Raw genomic sequence first — 12,728 nt, 5'->3', positions numbered from 1 at the left:
TGTCTTTGTGGCCTAGGGGAGATTTCCCAGGCTGTTCTTGAGTTGCAGGCATCTGGATTATGCATCTTCCTCATCAGGGGTGGACTGAATGTGATAGTCTATGTCCAGGAGAACTTGGCCAGGAGAATGGCTTCTGTTTGTTGGTTTTTCCCTGAAATCCCATTTGAATGCTACTTGGTATTTTGTTGGTCTTTTTGGCTATTGTGGAGTATTGGGAGCAGTAAATGATGATGCTGAGCTCTCCTTCCTTCATCCTGCCTCTTACTTTGATCCTATCCTACCTTGATCAGCTCAGAGTTCTTTGTCTGATTGGTAGATTGTGCGTTGTTTTTCCTAGAGGGAGTTGATCATTTATTTTGTAACTACTTATTTTTTTTCCATCTTTATTGAGGTATAATTGATAAATAAAAACTGTATATATTTAAGGTATACAACCTGATGTTTTGATACATGTATATATTGTGAAATAATTGCCACAATCAAGCTAATATCCATCACCTCACCTCAGTTACTGTTTTCTTTCCCCTTCATTTTGTGATGAGAATGCTTAAGATCTACTTTCTCATCAAATTTCAAGTACACAATTCAGTATTATTAACTGTAGTCACATTGTTGTATATTAGATCTCCAGAACTTATTCATCTTACAACTGAAACTTTGTACCCCTTGGCCAACATCTCCCCATTTCCCCCACCCCCTAACCCCTGGCAACCACCATTCTTTTCTGTGCTTTTATGAGTTTGACTATTTTAGATACATCATATAAGTGGAATCATGTAGTATTTGTCTTTCTGTGACTGGCTCATTTCACTTAGCATAATGTTCTCCAGGTTCATCCATGTTGTTGCAAATGGCAGGATTTCCATTTTTTTAAAGGCTGAATAATATATATATATTATATCATGTAATAACTATACATATATGTCACATTTTCTTTATTCATCTGTCAATGGATATTTAGGTGGTTTCCACGTCTTGGCTATTGTGAATAATGCTGCAATGAACATGGGAGTGCAGATGTCACTTTGAGATGCTGATTTCCTTTCCTTTGGATATATACCCAGGAGTGGGATTGCTGGGTCATATGGTAGTTCTATCTTTAATTTTTGGGGAGCCTCTGTACTGTTTTCCATAGTGGCTGTACCAAGTTATATTCCCACCAACAGTGCACAAGAATTCCCTTCTCTCCACACCATTGCCAACGCTTGTGAGTAACTACTTATTGAGCACTGACCACGTCTTGGGTACTGTGCCGGGCAGTGGGGCTGCAGTGCTGAATACAGCAGGCATGATCTCTGTCCCCGAGGAGACCTGCAGTCCCAGGTCTATTTGCGCATGTACAGTTCCTTCTCCTCCCAGTCCCTGCAGAGGATGCACCATCTTTCTGTGGTTTATCTCTGTCGTTGGCCTTCTTGCTATTCCAAAGAGCTTAGGATCATCTGCAAATGTTCCTGCTCCCTCCTCCAGACCACTTATAAAAAATATTAAATAAATATTAAATTAAATGTCATCACATTAGCGCTTGGGGAGCCCCCCAGTTCCCACTTCTCTGCACAGAAACATGTCTTTCTCTGTCTTTAAGTTGGTTCTCTCTCTGTGGCCAAACTGCCCAAAGTCCCATGGAGACTCATTATTTTTAAATACCTTTTCATGTGGAACCTTGTCAAAGGCTTTTGGAAAATCTAAATAGCTTAGAGGTAAGTGCTGAGCTAGGAATTGGGAGACCTGGGTTCCAGTCCTGACTGTCATTGGTTTATCATTGAACTTTGGGCAAGGCACAGAGCAGCCCCAATCTCAATTTCTTCACCAGTGAAATGAGAATGATTATGCCAGCAGTCAACATCATAAAAATTTTACAACCATCAGATGAGACAATGTTATTTAAGAGTGCTTTGCAAGGTATAAAACAAAAATGTAAGGGATTGTTATTTGAAAATTTACAACAGCATCTTCCTCATTCCTATGCATGATTCTCTCCCAAAAGAACTGCAGTAGATATAGATATGGTTCCGCCAGCACTCCCAGGTGATGTTTGTTTAACATCAACTACTTTCCCTCCTTGAAGGGATGCAGGTTTGTATAACCAGCAGGACCTGGTTCACCATGCGTTAGTGTAGTACATAAACGCATGGACGCGTGGACATTGGAATCACTCAGACCCTGGTATGGGTCGAGGCCATGCCGTTCACTGGAAGTGTGACCGTGAACAAGTTATTAAACCTCTTTGTGCCTCGCCTGTAAATAGGATAATATTGATGCTTACTTCACAGAGTTATGAGAAGGTAAATACGTGTAGAATACCTAACATCATACCTGACACACAGTAGCCACTCAATCATTAGGGGCTCTTGTTGCTATTGTTTATGTAAGGGCCCAAGAGCCAGCAGCTGGTCCATCCTACTTAAATTTTATGATTGTCCATCATTCAGCAAATCCCACCACACACTCCTTTTGTCCACATCTTGTGTGAGATTCTTTCAGCAGACGGATGAATGCATGCTTTCCTTTCTGTTTTCTGAAACAAGTAGTGGATTGGGGTGGAGCAGGGGGAGAAGGAGCCATGTCTTTCCAATTACCGACTTCCCATCCAGGCACAGCGCAGAAGCAGGGAAGGCCAGGCCTGTGAAAACTTGCCCTATTGGTGCTCCCTGCTCCATCTCGCTGTCCCTGCCCCAGTTCACCTGGTTTCCTCTGATGTCCACTTACATCCAGCACGTCACCTCATCCTAAAAAGCAGGGAAGTTGGAGCCAAATGATACAGAAGATTGCTCAGGCACTGAATCCAATTTCCCTTGGGGCTCAGACCATGGGCACTGGATGGGACTTAGGTCTGCCAGCATTCCCTAGGGGAGCCTGCTCCTGCCGGCGACCTGAGGGGCCTGGAGACCAGCCAGGGCACTCAGTATCACTCTTGTCCCTTGTGCTGCTGCTCCAGAGGTGACTCACAGCTGAGGATGAGCCAAGCTGGGCTGGGGGCCAAGGCCATCACCGCGAAATCAGACTTGGGTGGTAATCCCAATTGGTTTTGCATGAACTCCCATTTCATTCCGATTAAGGAAGGACCTGGCCAGGGGGAGATCTGGTGACTTGGGGGTGGGCACAGAAACAGGAGGGCTGTTGGGATCCAAGGCATTTTGATTTTCAGAGCTAAACGTATTCTCTTTAATTCCTTTACTTGTTTTTTGTTGTTTTTTTTTTATGAACTTAATAGGAAATCAGCAAAGAGGAATTTTAACTTTGTTCATTTATTTCTTCATGTTTAAAATAAATAATTGTCAAGCTCAAGTATTTCAGCATCAAAATCAGGAATGATTGACAAAAGCCTCTGGAATTGTATAGACCAGAGATAGACACTGACCTCAGGCCCCTGCCTTTATTTACGTGGGGCCCCCCAGGGAGCAAATGTGAAACCCCAAGGAACAGGGTCTCATACAATGGTGATAGGAAAAGCACAGACTTCAGCGTCACACTGGATTCTAATTCTGTCCCCAGATTTTGTAGTTCAGGCCAGTTGTTTAATGATGCTGGGTCTCATTTTCCTCATCTATTATATCAGAATATCTGTTAGGACTTTTGATGTTGCAAAAAGCCTTTTTATCACTTTAATAATAGGCATATATCTTGAGTAACTAGAGAGTCCTGACATAGGGCAGGCTTCAGGGTTGTTTTGATTCAGTGGCTCAGGGAGGTCACCAAAGACCAATGTTTTTCCATCTCTGTGCCTCACTTTTCCTGGTTCCAGCTCCCTCCTTCTTATCAGAGGGCTGCCGACCGTTCTTTGACCCTATTGAGGGTGAGGAGAGATCCTCTCTTCCCCTCTCAGGAAAGACTGCTCTGCTCTGACTGCACATGGTTTTTTTTTTTTTTTTTTTTTTTTATTTTTTTAATTTTTTGTTTATTGCAGTAACATTGGTTTATAACATTGTAAAAATTTCAGGTGTACATCATTGTACTTCTATTTCTGCATAGATTACATCATGTTCACCACCAAAATACTAATTACAACCCATCACCACACACATGTACCCAATTATCCCTTTCACCCTCCTCCCTCCCCCCTTCCCCTCTGGTAACCACCAATCCAATCTCTGTGCCTATGTGTTTGTTTATTGTTGTTATTATCTACTGCTTAATGAAGGAAATCATACGGTATTTGACCTTCTCCCTCTGACTTATTTCACTTTGCATCATGCCCTCAATGTCCATCCATGTTGTCACAAATGGCTGGATTTCATCGTTTCTTATGGCTGAGTAGTCTATTCCACTGTTGGGTATTTATCCAAAGAACTTGAAAACACCAATTTGCAAAGGTACATGCACCCCTGTGTTCATTGCAGCCTTATTCACGATAGCCAAGACTTGGAAGCAACCTAAGTGCCCATCAAGGGACGAATGGATAAAAAAGCTGTGGTATATATGACTGCACATGTTGATTGGCTTGGGCCTGCTTTCTTTCCATCACTGTGGCAACAGAGCGCGATTAAACTGATTTGCTTATGCCCATCAAAGAGCACTCCAGGAAGCAGGGGGTGGGTCCAACCTCACCCAAGAGGTGAGAGAGGGTGGCATGGGTGCTGGAGGGGTCATGCAAGTCAGGACAAATGAACACTAAGGCCATAGGATTGAGAGGATTATATCAATTAGGAATTATGTACAAAACCATCTCCCAGTGCCTGACGTCTAGGAAGGTCTTAAAAATAATGCTTAAGAGGGGCCGTCCAGTGGCGCAAACGGTTAAGTACCCGCGCTCCGCTGCGGCGGCCCAGGGTTCGCTGTTTCGGATCCCGGGCAAGCACCGACGCACCGCTTGTCAGGCCATGCTGTGGCGGCGTCCCATATAAAGTGGAGGAAGATGGGCACAGATGTTAGCCCAGGGCCAGTCTTCCTCAGCAAAAAGAGGAGGATTGGCAGATGTTAGCTCAGGGCCGATCTTCCTCACAAAAAAAAATAATAATAATGCTTAAGAGGAAAACAAACAAACAAACAGAGCCTGAAACAAACCTAAAATCAAACAGTTAAATCACAAAATAACCTAGTGTCAGAGTTGAGTGAATTCAACAGAAATGAGAGGAGCAGACTTTCAGATGGATTGATGTCATCACTTGATGTTAACGTGGTGTCCTCTCTGTAATTTAGTTCCTCTGAATGACTCTTCTATTCTCCTTGATCTCATGAGAGGTTAAAAAATAAATATTAAAAATTAAAAATAAGAGTACATAATGGGAATATACGGAATATAATTTTTTCTTTAGTTGCTATTGAGATCTCTAAAATTACACTGTGGTACCTTACAGAGTCTTATACAAATGGCATCTCCTCAAGTTTGCGACTCCTTACCTATGGCCTCTCCCTGTCTCCCTCCAGTTTCTCTTCACCCTTCCCACATTCTGGGTAACATTTGGTCCCAACTTAACGTAGGTGGCATTATTAGCACCCACGTAAGGGCAGTGAGGTGTCAAATCTATGAGCTTGTCATGTGATGGTTCTGATTCTAGAGACCTGGGCCTCACCCAGGGTCAGATGAGCATCGTGTTGGGTTGGGAAGCTCCTATCTTTTCTAGATTTGTCCTCAGTCATGGGGGCTGTGGGCAAAAGTCTTTCCCAGTCGTCTCCACATTGTTCAAGCAGTTCTAGGAAGGACTTGTGGATGGCCCAGGGATCATCTGCTCTGCTAGGTGTTCTCGGAAGATAGAGGATGACTGACGCCCGGAGTGTGTTTTCCTGGAATGCTCACATCCCTTCCCTGGGGACATGAATAGAACCTCTAGGAGGATTTGGGACCCTATATCTACTGCAAAATCTGAAGCAAGAGCCAATGGTTTAAGGGCCAGAATGAGCCCACTTTGTGTGAAACTTCTGGGCTTGGCTTCTTACTCTTGTCTAAGATGAGACAATGATAGCCGGATAGCAGTTTCAAAGAATCAGCCCACATCCTTACACCCAATTTTTGTCTGCTAACAAATGTAGCAAATACTATTGCCTTTCTGTTATAGGATGACACGCTGATCTGAGGCAGCTTCAATTATCCGCTGTTCACCCAATCCCCAGACCTCTCTCCCCAGTACCAATCCCATCCTCTTCTCCAAAGACATACAAGCAAGGCCTCAAAGACTTAACCCTGAGGCTTAGGGAACCAGAGAGAATAACACCAGATTCCTTGTGAAGCCTGGTTTGGTGTCACCCCTTCCATTCTTTTTGCCATTCCCAGTGTGAGGCCCATGGTTGGCTTGTGTCACTCCTGCTCCTTCAGGCCTGGCTTCTGGGCACTGTGGAGGCAAGCTCACTGCCTCTCCCTTGGCTGTTGGAAGGGTCTCTGGGCTGAAGCTCGATTGCAGGCAGTGCGGGATCTGAACTCACATCGACTCTCCTCTTCCTTTTCTCCACAGATCCGGGTAGATGGGCCCAGGGGCAACGCCCTCCAGTACGAGACTGTGCAGGTTGTAGACCCCGGCCCTGTCCTCCGGGACATGGCCTTCTCCAAGGACCACGAGCAACTCTACATCATGTCAGAAAGGCAGGTAAGGATCTGGGCTCTGTTAGACATTTGTCTTGCAGCTAAGTATTAGCCTGTGGCTCAGCAGAAACCTACAGGAGGCCAGCTGCAGAGAGGGAATTTGATTTATTTGTCTCAGTGTGCATCCTTTCAGTTATGCTGCCTGGGGACTGAGGCTGAGTGTGCTGAAACAGGGAATGAAACATTTAAAATATCAAAATATCCATGAGTCTAGAACAAATCCACTAACTTCAAAAGGATGGTGTGTATAGATTCAGGGCCGACATTAACTCTTTTTTGAAGAAACATGGTACAGATGCCCAAGTCTTTTGTCCAGATTTCCATCCACAAGATATAATCTCCTACCAAGGTCACCTTCCTGGACCCTGGAGGTCTATTGTGGGCAAGAATTTGTTTTCCAAAATTCCTAGTTGAGGGAACATCAAGGAAGAATCAGATGGGTGGAGATTCAGAACACAGGGTCTGTGCGTGTAAGATGAGATGACATAGCATGTGTCCTGAGCCTTCTTGTGTACCTATAACTCTAACGTGGAACTTCTAGCAAATTCCATGAGGCCAAGCCAGGGAAAACAGATATGGTGCAGGGATTACTGTTAGGTGATACTGAGTAGGAAGTAGCAAAGTTGGGCTTGCTTCTGTAACTCAGCTGAGAACTAAGTAAGTTCTTCAAGGATCCTTGAACTCATACCAGGACTCATGGAATCATATGTCTGCAGCAGGCAAAGGAATAAATTTTGCCTTGGAAATTCTATATACTTAAGGGTATTTCCTGGTGTGCCCTAATTCGCTGCCTGGAGTATTCCACCATACAAGACACACCCACCTCAAGAGTGGATTAGCACTGCCATCCCCTTGCCCCTGTCATCTCTATGTAGGATGGGTCATTCCCCGGAGCTGTCCCTCCAGCCCATGCATACATATGCGGCAAAGGCAGCAGCCACGAGGGGCAAATTCTCTCTCTTATTCTTCTTCATTAGCAAGGCCTGAACTCCCCAGAGGACCTTGCTGACAGAGTCTGGATTGTTCTGCCTTTCCCCTCTCTGCATAGTGAGGCAAATGAATACCACATTATGCCACCCACAGGACTTGTATATTATGCTTTGGTAGCTCCACTCTCCCCGAGAGCTCGATGACATCTTCTCTTGGTGTGGGACTCCTCACTCAGCCACACTGGGACCCATTGTGGTGACCTCATTGAGGCTGCCATGGCTTGGGAATCACCTGATGCGGGGCCGAGAGGGGAACATTTTACCCTGGGAGTCAGGACTGGGTACAAAGCTGTTCCTCTACTTTCATCCCTTGCTCTTTTTCAGTGGGGTCTACACTACCCACTCCCTGCCTACCTTTGAGGCCCTAGACACCGAGAGGAAGCAGCTTTCCTTGGTGGAATGAACCCTTTGGAGAAGGCCCAAGACCTACACAGGCATTGAATATTTCAGGATTTCTTGCCTGATGTGAAAGCCAGGATTTCTGAACCTGTGACTTACAAAATCTAAGAACTTCCAAAGATGGAAAATATAAGCTGTGTGGAGCCCCCTCTGATAGCTGAGTTGAGATTCTGACTTCCTTGTCCTCAGCCATTCTGCTTCCCTGAGAGCACGATCAGTGGTCAGTTACCCCTTCAGTCTTGGCAGTGAGGCATGCTGGGAGCTCTGGATTGTTGGAAAGGAAAGAAAGGCAGGAATGGATATGAGTGAGGCATTCATCCATTCTGGGGCTGCTCCTCATGGAGATGGAGGGTAGCGTGTTACCCAACTCACAAGCCAAGGCCCCCAACAGCTGGGCCGACACTGGTATCCAATGGCGTGGCAGATTCTTTGTGTGTGTGGGGGGGGGAGGTAGTGTAGCAAATGGTTAATGCAAAGGCCTAGGTATCAGAATATCTGAGCATGAACTTTGGCTCCACTATTTACTAAGTGTGATCTCAGGTAAGTTCCTTAACCTCTTTAAGACTCAATGTTCTCAACTATCACATGGAGGTAATAATAATATCCAATAGTGTCGTTCCAAGGATCAAATGACATAATGCATGTAATAAGCTTGAACCAAGCCTGGCACAGAGTGAGAGCTTGATAAACGGAGCCTTTTTTTCTTATGACACTGCAACAGGAGTGCCTGGGCATCAACTGTGTTTGAAGTCATGCAGGTGGTGGCATCAAGATTTGGGGTGATCTATCAGGTATGGAGCACAGGAGTCCAGGTCAAGGTTGAAGTGGGCAGGGAGTGGGGATCCAGTCCCAGTGGAGAACAAACCAAGACCCCTGCTTTATTGGCTGGACATGCCACATACAGCTCGGGGCGAGAGCAGCTTGGTAAATATACTGGAGATATACCAGACCCAGGGGGTCAGGACTAATTCCAGCCCCCGTCAGCTGGTGGTCGGTCTCAGCCATGATGGATCAGAACACTTTGCAGGGCTGAGTCTGCTCAGTAATGATGTCTGCCCTGCCTGGGAGGCACTTCCCTTTCTCATCTGGATAATTTTTCCCTGTCCTTCAGAACTTAGCTCTGCTGCCACATTCTCCGGTGAGTGATTCCTGACAGTGGTGGACACAGCTACAGTAGCTCTCCTCAGACCGAGCTGTGACGGCTTCCTTTTCTTTCTCTCCTGCCAGACTGTCAGCAGCTTGAGGGCAGCCCAATATCTTCTTTGTCTGCCTAAAACTCACCTAATAGGCCCTTGATAATTACTTGATGGACGAATGAATGAATGAATCTGCAGTGTCTTCATTGAACCAGAATTGGAAAAGAAAGGGACTGATACAAATTATCTATTACTTCTCTTAATTCCCAAGTTCAAACTTATTAGAAGACTGCACTTCAGATAAAGGAAGTGTCTCCCAGACTTCAGTCATCTGCTTGTCACCTCCAGGACTATTGCCCTGTCCTGAAGTATTTTTTACTTTGTGTTTTTATTTAAATAAACTTAAGTAGCCTACTTTAACGATCTCTTGAATAGTAATATTATAGATCTGATGTGCTAGTCATATGTAATATACCTAACTGTGATGTTCTGATTTATAATAAGAAATATATATTTGGTCTTCATCCCATTTCTGGCAGAGCTACCAAAACCCTTGGAATTTCCTGAGTGATAAGAGCAATGAGAGCATCTTTTGTTATAATATTTGGTCTCATCTCCTCAGTTCCTGAAATCTCTTCAGAACCATAAAGGTGAAATTGGTGTCTTGTCATTCACAAGACACTTTCAAGCACGACTGAGTTTATGTTAATGAGGTAACTTTTGGAAATCCCCTAAAGATGGCAGGGCTGGTTGCCAGGGGAGCCAATCATGTGATTAGAAGGTTGGAAGTAAGGACTGTATGACTAATAGAGGTAGAAAATGGAGTGTGGCGTGTGTGTGTGTGCACACGTGTGCATATCTGTGCACACAAACACTATATATTTCCTGGCCCTGTGACCACAGACAAGTTAATAACCTCCTCAGCACCTCCTTCATTCATTCAACATGAACAAATATTTATTGAGCACTTACTGTGAGTCAGGCACTTTCTAGACACTAGAGATTCAGTGGGAACAAGATGGATTCCCTACCCTCATAGTGCTTACGTTTTAGGCAGAGAAACAGACAATGAATGAGTGAATGAATGAATGATGTATGTCAGGTAATGGTGAGTACAATGAAAAATTAAACAGACTCAGGAGGAATTAAGTGATGGCTGGGAGCATGGTGGGGAATGTCATGAGAGGAAGCTGTCAGAGAAAGCCTCCCCAGGAGGGAAATTTTGAGCAGAGAGTGGGATTAAGTGAAGTGGCAGGAGGTGACCATCTGGGGAAAAATCATCGGCCAGGTAGAAGGACCAGCTAACACCAAGGCCGTGAGATGGGAACATGACTTGGTGTTTCTGGGGATGCCAGAAGAGCTGCCTTCGAGTGAGAAAGTAGAATGTGGTAGATGATGCAATGGGAGAGAGAGGCCGGCTCAGATCACCCATACCTCCATCTGTAATCTGTAAAATGGAGATGTAGTAAATAGTATTGATCTCCTAGGGTGGTGATGAGGATTAAATGAGATAATGCATGTAAAACGTGCCTGGCTCAGCATCTAGAAAGGAGTGAACATCCAACAAATGTTAGCTACAATTACAATTATTTGCAAATAGAGCTATTCTCAGCCAGGATATTGTTTCTAACATTATGGATACGTGAGTTCCTCTCTCACGTATCTTGCCCAGCAAGGGTGCTTTCCGCGGATACTTGTTCTTGGAGGGTTTGAGAGTGCCCTGCTAGGTATCAGTGTCATTTTGTCAGGATTTACCTGTCTCTTTCAGAGTCACATTATGTTTCTCTGTCCTTTTCCTTTCTCCTGCACCACTCTGGGTATCTCTGTAGGGTGTGTGCATGTGCACGTGTGTGAGTGTGCGTGTGTGTTCCCCTGTGTCTGTCCCTGTCTGTGTGTCTCTATCAGTCTCCTTGCTTTGTACATGTCTGTGTGTATTTACTACAACTCCAGTACTCCCAAGGGACTGTCTATGCACGCTGAAACCACTGCGATAAAAACCTGCCAAACCAATGGGAGGGAAGTGAGAGGAAATGTCAGTGAGGCAGAAAAATGAGGAGTTGAGGTGGCACAGCCAGGCTGTCCTCAGGTGCCCCGGAGCAGCCCCCCACTGGGAGAGAAGCAGCTGTCCTCCACACAAGGCAAGTCTCTTCGTTGATAGGCCCCAGAGCAAGTGGCAGATTTCTCAGTAAATTTCAGCATCTCTGCCATCCCACACACCAGCTCTCCCTGCCTGAAGCCAGAGGCCTCCAACGCGTTTTTGCTTTTGAGATACACTTTCAGTTGCATCTGGGCCAAAGCCGTATCTCATAGCGTTCTTTGTTTTACTGACTCCCGTTGACAGTGGGTCTACTTCCAGGTGCCTGGGGACACTCACAGCCTGTCCCCCTCAGGAGCTGGTGGCACTCGAGTCCTAGCTGTGATCCAGGACACAGACAACTGCGGGGGCTGAGGACGTGGGTCTGGAGGTCGATCCACCTGCTGGTGGGAGTTACCAAGGAAAGGAGGGCCAGGTGGGCAGCTCTGCTTGGCTCCTTCCAGCATAATCCTGCAGTGAAGTAGTGAGGGCCGATACCCAGGCCTGATTCATTCATTCACTCAACAAACACTCACTAAGCACCTACTATGTGCCAAGAACTAGCCTAGGCACTGGGAGTACAACAGTGAAGAAACAGATGAATACCCCTGACTTTAGGAGCTTGCATTTTAGCAAGAGGAAGCAGCAAGGAAGCAATTAGCATACTAGGTACATCATGTAGTAGATTGGCAGCAATAAATGCTATGGAAAAGGGAAATGGAGCAGGGTAGGTGGGATCTGGGGACCTGCTCTGAGCGAAAGGCCTGCAGTTTTAAACAGAGTGGTCAGAGAAGCTCCCCAGAGAGGCAAAGTGGACCAGCAAAGGGAGTCTGTTGAGGGTACTGTCCCCTTCCCCGCTCTTTGTATGTCTTTTCAAGCTCTTTGCTTGGGGCTGTGAAATGGAGAGATGGGTAAGCCTGCCCCGTGGGAGGGAATCCTGAGACGATGCTTTGGTGAATGTGATTTTTACCACATTGAGAGTTTCAGAGGGAAGTTCAGTTCAAGGGGGAGGTGGTATGTATTGTGGTCCAAGACAGCTCATGCTCTTGGGGCTCAGACCACCTAATTGGATGGTGCCTCTGCCGGGGATGCCCTGTGTGACAAAGGGACCATTACTGCTTCTTTGTGCCTCCCTGTCCCCAGCCTGCCTCCCAAGGTGTTCTGAGGGTGGCTGACGTGAAGTCTGACAGTCTTGGAGATCTGCCAATAGCAATCTCATATCACTATTGTGGAGACAGTTTCTGGGGCCGAAGGTGATGGGCTCCTGTAAGAAAGATTCTGACTCTATTGGTGCTGGGTCCCCGGGCATGTCTCTCATGAGGTGCACTTGCGGCCACTCTGCCGTCTCTCTGTCATTCTACCTGCCCCCACGGGGGACCGAGCTGTATGTTCCAGTTTTCGTCTGGATGGCTGACACTGTGACAAGCCCATTTGGACGTTTGCTCCTGGCAGCCAGACCTGATGTTTCTGATAGCTCCTAGGAGAGGGGACTTGAAGCACAGGCCTGGGAGTGAGTGACAGGACATGGAGCCACCTCAGGCGCTGGAAAGAAGAGAAGAGCTACTGCAGTGTTCCACCCAATTTCACTCAGGCGGAAGCCTTCCCATTTGTCTGGA

The 12,728-nt window shown here is 45.9% G+C and overlaps 1 protein-coding gene across 1 annotated transcript in view; it reads left to right on the top strand.

Annotated features, from left to right (window-relative positions):
- PLXNA4 (plexin A4) overlaps nt 1-12,728 on the top strand; it is a 367,932-nt gene that overhangs the window by 201,913 nt on the left and 153,291 nt on the right. The window contains exon 3 of the mRNA XM_014787750.2: nt 6,387-6,518. Coding sequence (XP_014643236.1) covers nt 6,387-6,518 — 132 coding nt within the window. The remainder of the gene's footprint in view (nt 1-6,386; nt 6,519-12,728) is intronic.

This window comes from Ceratotherium simum, chromosome 1, assembly GCF_057802395.1.
Source record: "Ceratotherium simum simum isolate JZ-2026a chromosome 1, ASM5780239v1, whole genome shotgun sequence".
Classification (NCBI taxonomy): Eukaryota; Metazoa; Chordata; class Mammalia; order Perissodactyla; family Rhinocerotidae; genus Ceratotherium; species Ceratotherium simum.
This window is presented reverse-complemented; position numbering and strand designations above follow the sequence as displayed.